This window comes from Nerophis lumbriciformis, linkage group LG03, assembly GCF_033978685.3.
Source record: "Nerophis lumbriciformis linkage group LG03, RoL_Nlum_v2.1, whole genome shotgun sequence".
Lineage (NCBI taxonomy): Eukaryota > Metazoa > Chordata > Actinopteri > Syngnathiformes > Syngnathidae > Nerophis > Nerophis lumbriciformis.
Window position 1 is genome coordinate 32,131,199 of NC_084550.2, and position 12,814 is coordinate 32,144,012.

General features: G+C 39.6%; 1 protein-coding gene across 1 annotated transcript in view; it reads right to left on the bottom strand.

Annotated features, from left to right (window-relative positions):
- LOC133577018 (immunoglobulin-like and fibronectin type III domain-containing protein 1) overlaps positions 1-10,522 on the bottom strand; it is a 66,199-nt gene extending 55,677 nt beyond the window's left edge. Inside the window, exons 1-2 of the mRNA XM_072912902.1 lie at positions 10,458-10,522; positions 10,341-10,409 (exon numbers count right to left, since the gene is read on the bottom strand). Coding sequence (XP_072769003.1) covers positions 10,341-10,409; positions 10,458-10,522 — 134 coding nt within the window. The remainder of the gene's footprint in view (positions 1-10,340; positions 10,410-10,457) is intronic.
- Positions 10,523-12,814: the final 2,292 nt, after the last annotated feature.

Below are 12,814 nucleotides of genomic sequence, written 5' to 3' on the forward strand. Positions count from 1 at the left end.
ATCATTACGGCTACCATAGTCAGACGTACTGTGCTTCGACATACGGTATTATTATGGTGTGTGTATAAGGACCCCAAAATGACACCTATTAGGAGACATATTATCTGGCGTTTTGTTTGGCAATTTTATGCAAAAACTACTTTTTGATGGATTGTCGGAGCATTACGGCTATCATAGTCAGACGTACTGTGCTTCAACATATGGTATTATTATGGTGTGTGTATTAAGACCGCAAAATTGCACCTTTAAGGAGATATATTATCTGGCACTTTGTTTGGCAGTATTATGCAAAAACACGTTTTTGATGGATTGTCGCACTACCATAGTCAAACGTACTGTGCTTCAACATACGGAATTATTATGGTGTGTGCATAAGGACCCCAAAATGACCCCTACTGTATTAGGAGACATATTATCTGGCATTTTGTTTGGTAATATTATGCAAAAACAACTTTTTGATGGATTGTTGGAGCATTCCGACTACCATAGTCAGACGTACTGTGCTTCAACATACGGTATTATTATGGTGTGTGTATAAGGACCCCAAAAAGGCACCTTTTAGGAGACATTATCTGGTGTTTTGTTTGGCAATATTATGCAAAACCAACTTTTCTTGCCTTCTGGTGCCTGCTGATGTGTATTTGGGATCTGCATAAGTCCTGAAAATGTGTGTGCGTCCGCTATTGTAGTCAATAAGCTCCAATCAAGCAGACTTTGTGAGAGACAACAACCATTACTTTGGGAACAATTATGATCCAGAACCTTATATTTTTTGAGCCCGAACACAAAGAGGATGAGCAATAAGTTTTAGAAGCCGAGCGATGGATGCAGCTTTATTGTGACACTATAGCATTAGCATCATTGCTAAGTGCTAAACATACAAACTAACCATAATAAACCATAATACACTTACTTATTTCCTCTCGACCGACGGAACGCTTAGCTAATCATGTTTAGATGAAGATTTAATCGCAATCCTCACAAAGGGTTAAAAGAAGTTGCTACAGGAAGTTTCTCTTGGGGTCTTTTTTGATGATTTTCCATGGCCACATTTGTCTACTAGCAGGTGAGAGATGCATGATTTATAATCTAAAATTTACTTTTAGCAAGTTTTAGATTAAGCAGAAACAGCTAATAGTGTGTCAACAATAACAGCGTAAGCTAGCATGAGCTCACTGCTATCGATGCTTGGCTAAAATAGTCCGTCTGTGTTAGCGCTTATAATAACAATATCACTCATATTTGGTACATTTTGTTTCTGGATGTTTTTAGAGAGTATAATGAGAGGACCCCCCTACATGTTGACTCAATTTTTAGATATTTATTTACCATTTGGAATGCATACAAAATAAAATCATATGTGTTCTTGTCTTACATAAGGATTGTGAATGATAAACAGCACATTTCTTTACAATTTTTGTGTATTTCCAGTATGACTGCCCTGATAATATGGCCAGAGTGCAGAAGTGTTACTACACTGATGTCAATCTCCGGAAATAGCCGAAGATATTCGGAGTGGAAAAATCTAAATGGTCGACTGAATTTGTGGACCCGCTTTGGATGCCAGCGTCTTGGTAGTTGAAAGGCCATGCAGGCGACCAACACATGCACTCACACACAGTGAATTGTTTGTGCGGTGTCATTCTTCCTTCCACGCACATACCTTTGTCGTCCTGGGGACCTCCCTCCGTATCGCCCGCTTAACAGCAGGAGAAGCAACAGGTCAGTTTAGTATTAACCCTGAGAAAAGCACCTGGGTATGTTGGAACTTGGCAGGATTGTGGACCAGGTTCATACACACACACACACACACGCTACAATAGACCTCATGAGCCAGGAATGGGAGGCACAGGAAGGAAAGACGCACAGGTGGAACACGGTTAGTCACAAGATAATGAACAGGAAGTAGAGTTTTTGCCATGGATGGTCCAAGAAGTTCACAGCTTGGGAGAAAACGATGCTCAAGAAACGATTCCAAGGACGGTCATTTGAGCGCCCGTTCATCTGGCGTGGCTCTCACTGGATCGGTTCGCAGCTGAGTGTGAAGCGACTGGGATGAGAATCAGCACCTCCAAGTCCGAGTCCATGGTTCTCGCCCGGAAAAGGGTGGAGTGTCATCTCCGGGTTGGGGAGGAGATCTTGCCCCAAGTGGAGGAGTTCAAGTACCTGGGAGTCTTGTTCACGAGTGAGGGAAGAGTGGATGGTGAGATCGACAGGCGGATCGGTGCGGCGTCTTCAGTAATGCGGACGCTGTATCGATCCGTTGTGGTGAAGAAGGAGCTGAGCCGGAAGGCAAAGCTCTCAATTTACCGGTCGATCTACGTTCCCATCCTCACCTATGGTCATGAGCTTTGGGTTATGACCGAAAGGACAAGATCACGGGTACAAGCGGCCCAAATGAGTTTCCTCCGCCGGGTGGCGGGTCTCTCCCTTAGAGATAGAGTGAGAAGCTCCATCATCCAGGAGCAACTCAAAGTAAAGCCGCTGCTCCTCCACATCAAAGGGAGCCAGATGAGGTGGTTCGGGCATCTGGTCAGGATGCCACCCGAACGCCTCCCTAGGGAGGTGTTTGGGGAACGTCCGACCGGTAGGAGGCCACGGGGAAGACCCAGGACACGTTGGGAAGACTATGTCTCCCGGCTGGCCTGGGAACGCCTCGGGATCCCTCGTGAAGAGCTGGACGAAGTGGCTGGGGAGAGGGAAGTCTGGGCTTCCCTGCTTAGTCTGCTGCCCCCGCGAAGATGGATGGATGGATGGATCATCTGGCTTGGGATCGTGGTGACCGTTGAAGTGAATGAATTAACTCATATTATGTTCTACATATGGTGAATGCTTGTGTTCAACTTGGAGAAAGCCAACCACCAGGTTTAAGTAAATATTGGTTGAGCCCATCATACATTAAGGAGCCTTAGTTTGACATTTGTATGTGGACTGGGTTAACTCTCTCATGAGAAGAGGCAATAAAACCAGGCTTCGGAATGCAAAAGTGATAGCTCTATCCTGGAGGAGAGACTCCATGCTTATCTTAAACGTCAACCTACAAGTTATGGTACACATCTGTTGTCTTCCCAGTCACTTACACACGGACACCTACAGGTCGTACTCTCCTGAATTAACACACACCCAGACAGAGAAAGAAGGAATATAAAACTGTGGTTCGGCTCCTCCAAGTTAGGAGTGCCTAATTTTTTGACTTGACCTCCTCCAGGTACTGCAGACCTGTATAATGACACTCGCTTGTAATAAAGCAACTTTTGGTTCAGTTAAGCGTCTCCAACATCTCTTCTGTCCGGACGGGGCTGACAAGGCACGGAATACACATCACCGTCCTTCAAAACAACACGGGATGAAGATACAAATGTTTGCGTCTTCTGGCACCAACTGGAAGAAGTCCAACACAACTTGTTGGGCCTTAGTCCTCGTCAAGTCTGTGAAATCGTGGAAAAAAGATTCCTTGTAGTATCAAAAAAAAAAAACAGCTTTTTCTTCAAAAAAGATACCGCAAGTCAGCTTCTTGGTGGTTTTTCTGCTCTCCGCCTTTTAATATTCAACAATGGTTTTATTTGGTCCTCAGATTGTCTGAATGGCTGCTTGGAAAAGACACAGCTGACTAGGGATGGGCACCGAGTTCGCTCCTCAATCTCGGCGGTTCTACCTGGCACCGATTCACGTATAGTCCAACGGTGCCGTATTGCGGTACCTGGGTGCGGGTGACCTCAAGTCCAGTCGCAGACTCGGAGTCTCCAACTAGGGATGTAGCGATAAATGGTGAGAATGACAAAACAGACGGCTAACATGAACGTTTTGGATTAAAAAGATCGAAACAACCGTGATCGATAACTGCACGTTAATGATGGCACTAGCTTGAATGCTAAAATGAAAACAACATTTGGAACCGACATAGTAAATACCTCGATCTAAACGTATATAAACACAATATTGCCTGAGATAACATTTGAACATAGAGCCTACGAGCTGTGTTGAATAATCCGAGAGAAACCAGACAAATGTGGTTCAATGGTGCATTCAAGGACCGCTGAACAGAGTCGGACGACCAAAGAGTAGAATGCCCTCCAGAAATAATAAAAACAAATACATTTTATTTGCAACACACTTTTCATTTAAATAAAAACTAAAGTGCTAAAAAACTAACCATAAAAGTTTAACTAATAAAACGAATAAAATAATTACTACCAGTGAACTAGATGAGGGAATTCCTGAAGGAATTGCGTGTGAATGCTCCGATGCTGAAGTTGAACTGAAATCCTGGAATTTTTTTTTTAATTGTTGAAGTAAGCTGAAACAGGCTGAATATTTTGAAGTCGGAACAGTTTGAATTAGATTGAAAATGTGGGAAATGTGGAACTTTGAAGAATGTCCCCTTGATTTCAATGGGAATTTTCCAAAAATTTGGGAAAAGTGGGAATAAAAAAAAAAAAAAGGTAAACATCTTGAATGTTCTGAATGAGTTGAAATGGTTGGTGTTGGAATTTTTCAAATCGGTATAGAAATATTGAAGTAGTAACATGTTGAATTGAGAAATGGCATTACGGAATTCCTGGAATTTCAGGGAAAACCGGGAATTTTTCCAGTTCAAAAAACAACTTTGTTTTGTGTCCTGATTAAGAGGAATGTTTTGACGGTGGAACGGTTGAACTGGGTTGAAAAATGTGGAAGGAGTAGTCCCCAGAAAAAAGGGTGGAAATAGGGCTTTGGAAAAGCAGGAATTCTGGAAAACCCTGGAATTTTTTTCAACTTGGAAAAGAGGAAGTTTGAATTACCAGAATGGTAAAATGTGTTGAATGGTTTGAATCGGTTGAAAGATGTGGAAATGGTGGAAGTTTGAAAAATGGTCAATTCATTTTGAATGGGGAAAAATGTCCCGGGAAACCTGGAATTCTGGGAAATCTGGGAATTTTTCAAGGGAAAGTCTGCGATTCCGAATAGGCTGAACAGTTTGAAGTTAGAACGGTTTGAATCGGATGAAAAATGTGCAAGGTAGAGCACGCCAAATCCTGGAGAAGAAGAATAAGATGTAGAAGTTGAATAATAAATAGATTAATTTTGGTGTAGAAACTTTATGTGTGAATGTTTGGAGCATTCACACAATTATTATTATTTATAATATATATATTGTTATTTAAACAATTCAAGGGTTCCAGTGTGTACACTCTTAGAAATAAGGGTTCCAAAAGGGTTCTTCTACAAGGGCTGAGGTTCTAACTGGAACCATTTGCTTCTGAAAAACCCTTTCCCGAAGAAAGGGTTTTTCAAGGGTTCTTGGTAACGCTAATGGTTCCAGTAAGAACCATTTTGATCCAGAGAACCTTTTAAAACCCTTTTTCTGAATAATTGGTTTTAAAAGGGTTCTCACTAACACTAAGGGTTCCAGTAAGAACTATTTTGATCCAGAGAACCGTTTTTGGAAGAAAGGGTTCTTTAGGGATTGTTGAAAGCATGGGTAAGATCCTGTGTCACCAGGGACATACTTCCTGATAACATTTGCCAATAATGGTGCAAAATACATTTCCTTGTGACTACTGATACAAATACTTTTCATATACAATTTGTTTGTTTATTTTAAAGCAAGCTATTCTTCCCCAGATCCTGTTGATCAAACTGTAACATAATTGCCCCTCTTGGGATTTGAACACCTGCCACCCAGTCTAAAGTCACTGGCAATAGCGACTGAGCTAACCAGCTGGCTGCCTTCAGTCATCAGGTCCACCATACTAGTCTATTACCTTACACCTTCTGATCAGACATACAAATAATGGCAGTCCTATAACTGAAATGTTCTGTTACCAATTTATTTCCACAACCATTAATTATAAGAAAGCAAGATCTTCATCAGCAAATCTTGTTGACTCAGGCAAAGATTAGCTGTGACTGGGAGGACCATTTTTTAAATCTGCCTTGACAACTGCTGTCTGGCTGGTGATTCCGTTTGAGAATTAGCTCAGTGATTTAGGAGCTGGTTCTTGGTGCCAAAGAACCTGAGTTCAAGCCCTGACAAAGGTGGTGATGACAGCTCATGAAAATGCCAGATGGTCTTTGTGAAGCAAACATATACATTTTAGAGTCATGGTAGATTAAACAGCAGTTATTAACTTATGGAGCAAATTGAATCAATTAAAAAATCAAATTACCAATATCTCCATTCTGTCTAGATGCAATATGTGTATTTTCAGATTTTTGTCTTGATAACTGATATATTTACAGTGATTTCAAATCTGCATGCACAACAGTGAATGGCTTAATCAATTTGTGAAGCCACTGTTGAATTGTCACTTGCCAATTAGCTCAGCATGATAGACCACAGTCTTTGGTTCTATTTTTGTGGATTTTAGCCTCAACTGGTGCAAAAGGAACATTATAATGTCAACTGTCTTGCCTTCCTGTTCTCCTGTTTGTTGCTCAGAATTGCCTTAATTTGCCAAAAATCGCCCGGACCCGACCCATCGCTGCGCAGCAGTTATAATTGTGTTTATTTAGTTTAGTTACACTACTCCCTTCTTCAGGAGGAAATGACACACAGCAAAGAATAAGCAAGGGGGTCCCTGCAGCAAGGATATAACCCCTCTTTCTGGGGCATCTAAGTGATCTATACAACTCACTGGACAAAGGCTTTTGAAAGTTTGTTACAAGTCAGGTGATCTAGGGATACAGTTTGAAGTTGTGAGTTCAAGGCCTGGTTGATGCAGAGTGACCATGTTAATGCATACTGAGGTGATATGTGGATTAGTGACAGACAATTTAAAAAATATTAAACACTTATTTTACAGACAATTTTACTCATGTATTTGTCTCCTCCTCATACGTTTCCATGATCGGCCTCATCCCATGGCTGCTGACTGGCTTAGTCGAGTTGTGAAGCTGCACATAAATTCATTGATAGACAACGGTCTTTGATGTCAGAGGCCAAGCCTTAACTGATGCAAAAATCGCACTGTAATGCTGACTTTTAGGCTACTACATCAGGGTTTGTTGATGCTGGGAATTGAACCCTGATCTCCCAGGGGAAAGGGCAAGGTTTGGTGTGTTGGGCCAGGGAGCTGGCATGATGGTGGCTGTCATGTGTGAGTTAAGAGCTGGTTGCCCCATGGATTGCACCACATGGTCTGGTCTTCCCTGCCTACAAACCAGGTGTGACATACCAATAGTGATTACTGTGAACAGAACAGAACAGAACAAAGAAGAACAGGAGAGAGAACAGAAGAAACTTCCGAGAATCAAGGTGAGCTAAATATAATATCTTATTTCAGCATGCTTGACCCTAGCTGAGGACTTTTATGGTAAAAGGTGGACTAAGCATTTGTTTCTTGTTATGTTTTGTTCGTTTGCTTATTTGTTTGTTTTCTTGTAGAAAACAAACAAACAAATTGTATTGTGGTCAAACAATACAATACCTGACAAAGCTCTGCTGAGAGCTGCCATAACAAAATAGGTTACAATATATTTGTACAATTAATCTTGAAACATCCTAAAAAGGTTATCGTAGTTGTTATTTTAATGAAATATTATAGTATAAATTGTCAATATTAGAAGGAGCTTTAACGTTGTCGGTAGCGGCGTTGCGGTCGCCATCCAGCTCGTCTTTGGAGGGATGGGTGGGCTGGTGAGCACCATGGATCTAATACATCCATGTTGAGCACACACTAATGTGCGGGTAGGAGGAGCAGGGAGACTGGGCTTGAGCTTGGTCTCCAACATAGTGGTAGCAGAAAGATAACACAAGACGAAGGTTACAGAGAGGATGATTCTTCCATATTATATAACTTTTTAAAAAACATGTACACCTCATCTTAATGGTTACCTCTTACTATATTGCTTGTCATTTTTCTTGAATGCATATAGGCTCAGGAGAGTGAAGAATGTAGAGAGGATGAAAGGAGCATTGAAGCTCATACCAATGAAATGTCTACAGAGATGCTTAAGGTACACCCAGATCTGAACTCTTTAAAGGAGAGAATGAGACGAACCTATGCATACCGAAAGACTTTCATGGCAACTGCCAAGGCAGAGGAAATCATCAAAAAGTTTGCCGCACTGAAGCTTCCTAAAATAGTTGGTATCTTCAAGCATTGAATTGACCATATTTAATTGTATGTGTGTTATTTCATTTATGATCATCAAGTATTTTGAGATGACACTTTTTATCCCTCCTTACAGCTTCTGGGGAGATGAAGGAGCAATTCCTTGTAGAAGCTGATCGCAGAATGGTCACAGAGCTGGATCGAATGGCAACGAAGATGGTTCAAAGAGCATCTATGTGTGACTTAAAAGACTGCTGCCAGAGGGCAATCAATGTCTGCCTGGATGATTCAGTAAGACGAGGTATCTAGGCCTATATGTGTATCTATAGGAGCCACAATCTGTATTTCTGAAAAACAAAAAATATTACAGAATAATTTTATTTCCTCAGGACTCATTAGGGATGCAGCAATTCTACTGCTGCCTTCCATTTTCAGAGAGGATTCATCCTTTCTATACACTCTACTGGCGGTGAATACTGCATTTAAGGTCAAGATTTAGGAATTGGCATTATCCATATTATGGCAACATTGAGTCATTTTGCTGTTTTCACAGCAGGTTTTATTTACTGACATGTATCTGTTTTTATTGCATAGGAGCCAAGCGTGCCTACTCTAGCAATCATGCTCCACAACACATACGAGGGGAACCCTTTGCAGGCACAAAGGATAACCCTATACATGGATGGTATACAGGTTTTGACTGAGGACAGCAGCATGGACATATCATATGCTATGAGTGCATTAATGTCACTCTATTTTGTTTTTGCTGTCCAGTACCCAAAGGAACTGAGAAAAACTCTTATTTTCATTGAAATATTTGTGTTGGGGATCAAGGACCACAGTGTTGTACCCATTTCAGTGAAGAGACTATACAACTGTGTCGGAAGTGGGGAGTAGTGAGTAGATGTGTTGCAGCATGGGATTTCATGCTTTATGTTCTTGTTAATGGTCAAATTCCTGCTGCTGCCCTTTGTTTGTACATATTGATAAAAAAAATATCCCATATTTAATACATATTTTGGACCAATACATTTTGTTTGATTTTGGCATAATGACGTCCCTAGACTTCCATTATTGTTACAATACGTAACATTTTGAGTACTTGTTACATAACACTGAAAAGTATTTCAACATTATTTAAATCAATGTGAAAACTTTGTGGGATTCCCTCACTTTCTCATGATTCTGTTCCACTGTCACAATTAGTACATACAGTATGTACACTGATTCTTTTCATTGGACCATGCATTATTTTATTGTTTGTAGATAGCTTACAATAAGGCGCAGTAAATGCAGTAAGTGCACCTTGGATTGATTGAACTAAAACTATTTTGTGTCTCTTTCTGCCATGTCACCATTGCTGGAGATTTATTTACACAAATTCACCTACTGAGGACAGCATGATATGTCTGGCCTGTCATGTTGCTGATTCCACTGGACCTATGCTGACTTTTGACCTGTTCTCCCCTGGGACCGACACAGCCTCTCCTGTTTTGTTGGACTATCTTTAAATAAATGTTTTTCACATTAAAATGTTTTGAATGTTTGTTCAATGTCAACATGATAAATGACCACAATATAATATTAACTAAACTGATCTGTAGAATACAACATGGTTCTTTATAGAACCCTCAGAAGACAAGACGTTATCGGTGAAAACCTTTGAAAAGGGATGTTTTTAGAACCCCCTGTGTCAGGTCTAGATGAAACCTTTGAAACATGAAAGAGTTCTTAGTGGAACTCCCTGCGTGGGTTCTTTGTAGAACCTCTCATGGGGGGTTCTGGGTGGAACCTTACACACACAGTTCTAGGTATAACCCTTCATGTTGGGTTCTAGGTAGAACCCTCCAAAAGGGTTCCAAGTGGAACCTTTATAAAAAGGTTCTACCTGGAGCCAAAAAGGGTTCTCCTATGAGGACGAGCCGAAGAACCTTATATGGTTCTACTTAGCACTTTTATTTCTAAGAGTGTATCAGTACTTTTTGAGCAATACTGCCATCATAATACTCTGCTGATGTTGCTCACAGTAAACCTGATACATTATGTTTGTATGGCCACCACTCTAGCAGCACTGAGAGCGGATGTTGCAATTTCCAACGGCAACAAAAGTAAAAAAATAGATAGAAGTTATCACAGTCAGCTCATTTGTAAATGTTCATCCAATAAATGAGATAGTTCTATTAAAAAGAAGGACTATTTATCAACACACACTAAAGTGCCAAACATTGAGGACCAGTATCGATTACCAATACCAGGAATTAGAAAAAGGTAAAGGTACTCTCCCCACTTGGCGAAGGCACTTACCCGTCTGCCCGATGGCTGTCTGATCGCTCGCCTTGGACTTTTTCCACATGTTGATGTATCCAGAAGGTTCTGTCAGCAGAAGACAAGAAGTCTTGTCAGTCACACCACAACCAATACATGCATTTGTGCTGCAGTTCCTCCGTGCAGCCAGCAGAGGGCGCCGGCCTCTGACTGAGTCGCATTACGCCAGGCGGGACTTGGACTCTCCCTGGAATCCCCGAGTCAGGGATGTGCACACTTGTTGGGACTTAAATAAACCATCTTCAGGCTTCATGTTGCAACATTTTCAACACCTCTGAATACAAATATCATATTTACGTCCAATTAGAGCGATATGCCAATTATGCAACTCAAGCATTCACTCTGAAATATGAATATGAAATAATATAAGAATTGCATGTCACTTGACAACATATGTGTATTTTTTAACTGTTTATTAATATTTGGATTATGTTTTAATGCCATTAGTATAAAACCAAAAACATGTTTTAATGGGAAACCACAACAATTGCAATATTTAGCAAATATGTGACAATGCATAATTAATAAAATAATTGATTTTGATGCAGCATTACTTTAGGAGCTGAGAGTTTTGGCCCATAGTAAATATTACAGTAAAATTCTGTGCTGCCAGTTTTTGCCGTTAAAAAAAACACTTGTATTGTTTTTCCATTGACAGTAATAATTTGTACAAAACAGGATATTTTACAATACAAGTCTGGTGACTGATTTGTCAGTTTTGACAGTCAAATCTATATATATATATATATATATATATATATATATATATATATATATATATATATATATATATATATTTTTTTTTACAGTGTAAGTAAAAATCTATATGAAAAAAATCTAGTAATTGTTTAAAAAATTATTCGCTGTTACAAGGGGCTGTTCTATACATTTCTCATTTTTTAAAGCTATTTTAAGTGTCTTAATAAATATTAAGACACAGTGGCGGACCACTCTGGGTCAGTCTGGACCACTCTGGGTCAGTCTGGGTTCTCAGTGAAGGTCTCACATCTGTGGAAGTCTTTGCCACTGGAGTTAAAGTCACGGTTAAACTTCTCTCCACAAAACTGAAGAAATGGCTTAAGGAAAATGAGAAGTGTGAGTACTAGAACTGGGTGTAGTACGCACAAATAGGGTCAATTATTTTTTGGTTCTAAAAGTCTTCTGTACTTTGACATGTTTCATTGTACTGTCCCTGTCAAATAAATACATCAATAAAATAAATAAACAACGGAATGAGTTTGGCCCCCCTGATAGACATCTTGTAAAGGAAGAGAAAATGGAAGTGAAATAATTTTTATTCAACGACAAATGAATTTCTCAGGTGTCATGTGACACTTTTGAGGTATTGTGAAGCGCCAATGGCGCCATGACCCTTTAGTGTCCGTGTGAGCGGTAGACCCAGGGGACCCTCCCGTAAAGTGTTGGGCATTGGGTAATGACGCTCAAGAAATACACCTACTCTTTACATCCAAACTTTACATGAAATACACCTACTTTTTACATCCAATCTTTACATGAAATACACCTACTCTTTACATCCAAACTTTACATGAAATACACCTACTCTTTACATCCAAACTTTACATGAAATACACCTACTCTTTACATCCAATCTTTACATGAAATACACCTACTCTTTACATCCAAACTTTACATGAAATACACCTACTCTTTACATCCAAACTTTACATGAAATACACCTACTCTTTACATCCAAACTTTACATGAAATACACCTACTCTTTACATCCAAACTTTACATGAAATACACCTACTTTTTACATCCAATCTTTACATGAAATACACCTACTCTTTACATCCAAACTTTACATGAAATACACCTACTCTTTACATCCAAACTTTACATGAAATACACCTACTCTTTACATCCAAACTTTACATGAAATACACCTACTCTTTACATCCAAACTTTACATGAAATGCACCTACTCTTTACATCCAAACTTTACATGAAATACACCTACTCTTTACATCCAAACTTTACATGACCTACACCTACTCTTTGCAACAAACTTTACATGAAATACACCTACTCGTTACATCCAAACTTTACATGAAATACACCTACTCTTTACATCCAATATTTACATAAAATACACCTACTCTTTACATCCAAACTTTACATGAAATACACCTACTCTTTACATCCAATCTTTACATAAAATACACCTACTCTTTACATCCAAACTTTACATGAAATACACCTACTCGTTACATCCAAACTTTACATGAAATACACCTACTCTTTACATCCAATCTTTACATAAAATACACCTACTCTTTACATCCAAACTTTACATGAAATACACCTACTATTTACATCCAAACTTTACATGAAATACACCTACTCTTTACATCCAATCTTTAAATGAAATACACCTACTCTTTACATCCAAACTTTACATGAAATACACCTACTCTTTACATCCAAAC